The sequence below is a fragment of the Coturnix japonica genome, chromosome 27 (assembly GCF_054131305.1).
Source record: "Coturnix japonica strain WE chromosome 27, WE-NBRP24, whole genome shotgun sequence".
NCBI classification, from domain to species: Eukaryota; Metazoa; Chordata; class Aves; order Galliformes; family Phasianidae; genus Coturnix; species Coturnix japonica.
Window position 1 is genome coordinate 5100425 of NC_140689.1, and position 4083 is coordinate 5104507.

The window sequence follows — 4083 nt, forward strand, 5'->3', positions numbered from 1 at the left end:
CATCGGTTGTTCTCTGAACAGTCAAAGAGCAAGGTTGTGCTTTCAGCCTCTCCTTTCTAAAAGGAAACAATCAGTTTAACTTATTGAATTCTGCAGATATTAATAGTTGATTCCTCCTGCAAACAGGCAGATTTCTCTAAGAGAAATTGAAGTGCACAGATGCTGGGTCTGGGGTCTCAAAGAACAGCTGCAATAAAGTGGAAAATATCCAGGATGCTGGGATGTGATTAGGAAATGAGAAAAATGTAAGATCTCCTTTATCTTCTACTCCTTAAGGGATGGTGAAATTCATGAAAATAAATACAAGTTCTGGAGTTAAATGAACATTTTCTTAAGGGAAAGAAAAAATTACAGTATAGAAGGAGGAGTGTGCCTGAGAATGGTCTGGACTTGTCATTATCATCTGCACTCTGACCAGGACTCCAAGCCCAGGAACAGCAGATGCCCAACAGCAGCTCCATCAGTGAGTTCCTCCTGCTGCCGTTGGCAGACACGCGGCAGCTGCAGCTCCTGCACTTCTGGCTCTTCCTGGGCATCTACCTGGCTGCCCTCCTGGGCAACGGCCTCATCAGCACAGCCGTAGCCTGCGACCGCCGCCTGCACACCCCCATGTACTTCTTCCTCCTCAACCTGGCCCTCCTCGACCTGGGCTGCATCTCCACCACTCTCCCCAAAGCCTTGGCCAACGCCCTCTGGGACACCAGGGCCATCTCCTACACAGGATGTGCTGCACAGGTCTTTTTCTTTACCTTCTTCATCTCAGCAGAGTTGTCCCTTCTCACCATCATGTCCTATGACCGCTACGTTGCCATCTGCAAGCCCCTGCACTATGGGACCTTGATGGACAGCAGAGCTTGTGCCACCATGGCAGCAGCTGCCTGGGGCACTGGGGTTCTCAATTCCCTTCTGCACACTGCCAGCACGTTTTCACTGCCTCTCTGCCAAGTCAATGTTGTGAACCAGTTTTTCTGTGAAATCCCCCAGATCCTCAAGCTCTCCTGCTCAGAATCAAATCTCAGGGAAGTTGTGTTTCTCATTTTTAGTTCCAGTTTAGGCTTTGGGTGCTTTGTTTTCATAGTGGTGTCCTATGTGCAGATCTTCCTTGCTGTGCTGAGGATGCCCTCTGAGCAGGGAAGGCACAAAGCCTTCTCCACATGCCTCCCTCACCTTGCTGTGGTCTCCCTATTTATCATCACTGGCTTTTATGCCTATCTCAATCCCTACTCTGTCTCCTCTCCATCCATGAACCTGATGGTGGCAGTTATGTACTCAGTGGTACCGCCAGCACTGAACCCTATTATCTACAGCATGAGGAACCAGGAAGTCAAGGATGCAGTGAGGAAAGCGATGTCCATATGTGTTTCAAAAACATTGAACTGCCCATCTTTTCTAATTCATGACAAGTAATGCAGCTTTTTACTGTTGCAAACACTTTGTTTTATTTAGTTTTGATCAATTTTTATAATTGTAATGTATTAAATGTTATTTTATTTTTTTTTTTGCTAAAATATAATTATTGAAATAAATTCCTCTTATCTTGTGCCTTTGTTGTGTAGCCCAGAGACACTGTATATAATGAACCAGGCTCTCTGTGAACCTTAACAGAATAAAGGACGTGCAGTGACTTTGTCTGTCCTCCTTCTTGTGAGACATTTATGGAGGTCTTGGGGTTGGATGTGCTCAGAAACCCACAGTCCAGCAGGAAGCAAATAGCTATTCATCAAACTGTGCCGTGACTTCAGCCTGCAACAGCTGACGGGCCATCCCTGGTCTCCTGGCTGGGGTCTGTGTTTTCAGGCTCACATCTGTCAGTGCCTCTGACAGGCCAGCAGCAGCAGCTGATTTGCACGTTGGTTGTCACGTCCCCTCTTCATCATTCCCTGTGAGACCCTGCACAGGACAAGTTCTTGGATATGGGTTATCACGTCAGAAGTTTCCAAGCTTCATAGAATCATAGGATCATAGAACTACCCAGGTTGGAAAAGACCTTGAAGATCATCAAGTCCAACCACAGCCTAACCATAGTGCCCCAACTCTAACAACCCTCTGCTAAATCATATCTCTGTGCACCACATCCAAACGGCTCTTGAACACATCCAGAGACGATGACTCAACCACCACCCTTGGGAGCCTATTCCCGTGTTTAACTACCCTTTCTGTAAAGTGTTTTCTAATGTCCAACCTGAACTTATCCTGGCACAACTTGAGGCCATTTCCCCTCATCCTGTCACTTGTCACCAGTAAGAAGAGACTTGCCCCACTCTCACTGTAAGAACCCATCAGATACTGGAAGAGAGCGACAATATCTTCCCTCAGCCTCCTTTTCCCCAGACTAAACAGCCCCAGCTTCCTCAGCCTCTCCTCGTAGGGATGATTTTCCAATCCCTTCACAAGCCTCGTTGCCGCTCTCTGGAGCTGCTCCAGTACTTCCATGTCTTTTTTGTACTGAGGTGCCCAGAAGTGAACACAGTACTCGAGGTGTAACCTCACCAATGCCAAGTACAGGGGCAGGATGACTTTCCTAGTCCTGCTCACCCCACCATTCCTGATACAAGCCAGAATGCCATTGGCCCTCTTGGCCACTTGGGCACACTGCTGGCTCATATTCAGCTGACTGTCCATCAGCACACCAAGGTCCCTTTCCATCAGGCAGCTTTCCAGCCACACCTCCCCAAGCCTGTAGAGTTGCCTGGGGTTGTTGTGACCAAAATGCAGGACCCAACTATTGGTCCCATTGAAGCTCACGCCGTTAACCTTGGCCCGTCAATCCAGTCTATCCAGGTCCCTCTGTAGTGCCCTTCTCCCCTCAGGCAGATCTACACTCCCTCCCAACTTGGTGTTGTCTACAAACTTTCTGAGGGTGCGCTCAATCCCCTCATCCAGATCTTCAATGAAGAAACATAGAAGCTATACAAAATAGCTTCCAAAACCCAAAGATGAACTCAGAGCTAAATCTGCACAAAACTTCATTTTGTCAGCTGCCAATTTTATCATGATATAAACCAAGGTTAAACAGCATAGCAAAATAAATACCCTGTTCCAGACCCTAGAGCTGACAAACAATGCAGCAGGGAAAACAAGCACCAAGCAAGGAGCTGTGCACTGAAGCTTTATGAGAAGGCTAAACAAGCTCCACAAATAAGGGAACAATCAGCATCATTGCCAGCAATTCTCCAGCTCCCACAAAACCCTGTGTTATCTCACTCTGGACAGATGTGCTGTTACCACAACCCTTGGAGCCTCACATCAGGCACCAAAATGATGGTGATTGTTGAACCCAACATGTGGCTCAGCAGCACACAGTGCTTTGTGCACTGCCCATTCCCAGTAAGATGGGGAGGAGAATTGGGAAAAATAAGTACAACTTGTGGGTTGAAATGAAGCAATTTACAAAGAGAAATAAAAGGAGTGGTGTAATAATTATCACTATATATCCGTTTATATGGAATAATATGTAACAACTGATGCACAAGCACTTGCTCAGCACCACCAGACTGATGCCCAGCTGGGCCCTGGGTAGTGAAGAGACTGAGATGAACTCCCACCCCTTCCAATACTCCTTTTACTTGCTCTTAGTTGGTACGGAACATCACTTTGGCCACTTTAAGGCAGCTGTGCACCATCTGTTCCCTCCCACTTCCATGTGTCCTCCACTAACCATGGCCATGGCTCTGTACAGCAATGCTTAACAGCAGCTGTAAACATCAGAGTGTTATCAACGTTGTTTTTCTCATAGAGCCAAAACAATGCACTGGAACAGATAGCCTGAATAAATCAATTCCAAACCAGCTGTAACTCAGATTGTAACTCAGCCTGTCCCCCTCCTCTTGCTCTTCCTGATCAGAAAGCTGTACCTGCTTTGCTAGAGTTCAGAGGTGGGAACCATCCCACCATGTCTCTGTGAGCCAAACAAGACCCTAGGCCTGCAAAGGCACAGAGATTTGGAGTTCGCTGAGTGAATGTTTCTGGTCCTCTCATTAGTGTAAAGACTCTTCAGAAAGCATCCCATTCCAGGAGCATGATTTGATTTAGGCTGGCTGGGCCTCAGATCTACACTGTGATACTGGTGTTCAGAAAGTGGCA

At 47.1% G+C, this 4083-nt stretch overlaps 1 protein-coding gene across 1 annotated transcript; it reads left to right on the top strand.

Annotated features, from left to right (window-relative positions):
- Window positions 1-429: 429 nt before the first annotated feature.
- Window positions 430-1407, top strand: LOC146756385 (olfactory receptor 14J1-like). The gene has a single exon (XM_085524378.1). The coding sequence runs from the start codon at window positions 442-444 to the stop codon at window positions 1405-1407; it is 966 nt and encodes a 321-aa protein (XP_085380504.1). The 5' UTR covers window positions 430-441.
- The last annotated feature ends 2676 nt before the right edge of the window (window positions 1408-4083 follow it).

Excerpts from the sequence above, each read along its gene's own strand:
- LOC146756385 (XM_085524378.1), top strand. The coding sequence starts at position 442 with ATGCCCAACAGCAGCTCCATCAGTGAGTTCCTCCTGCTGCCGTTGGCA.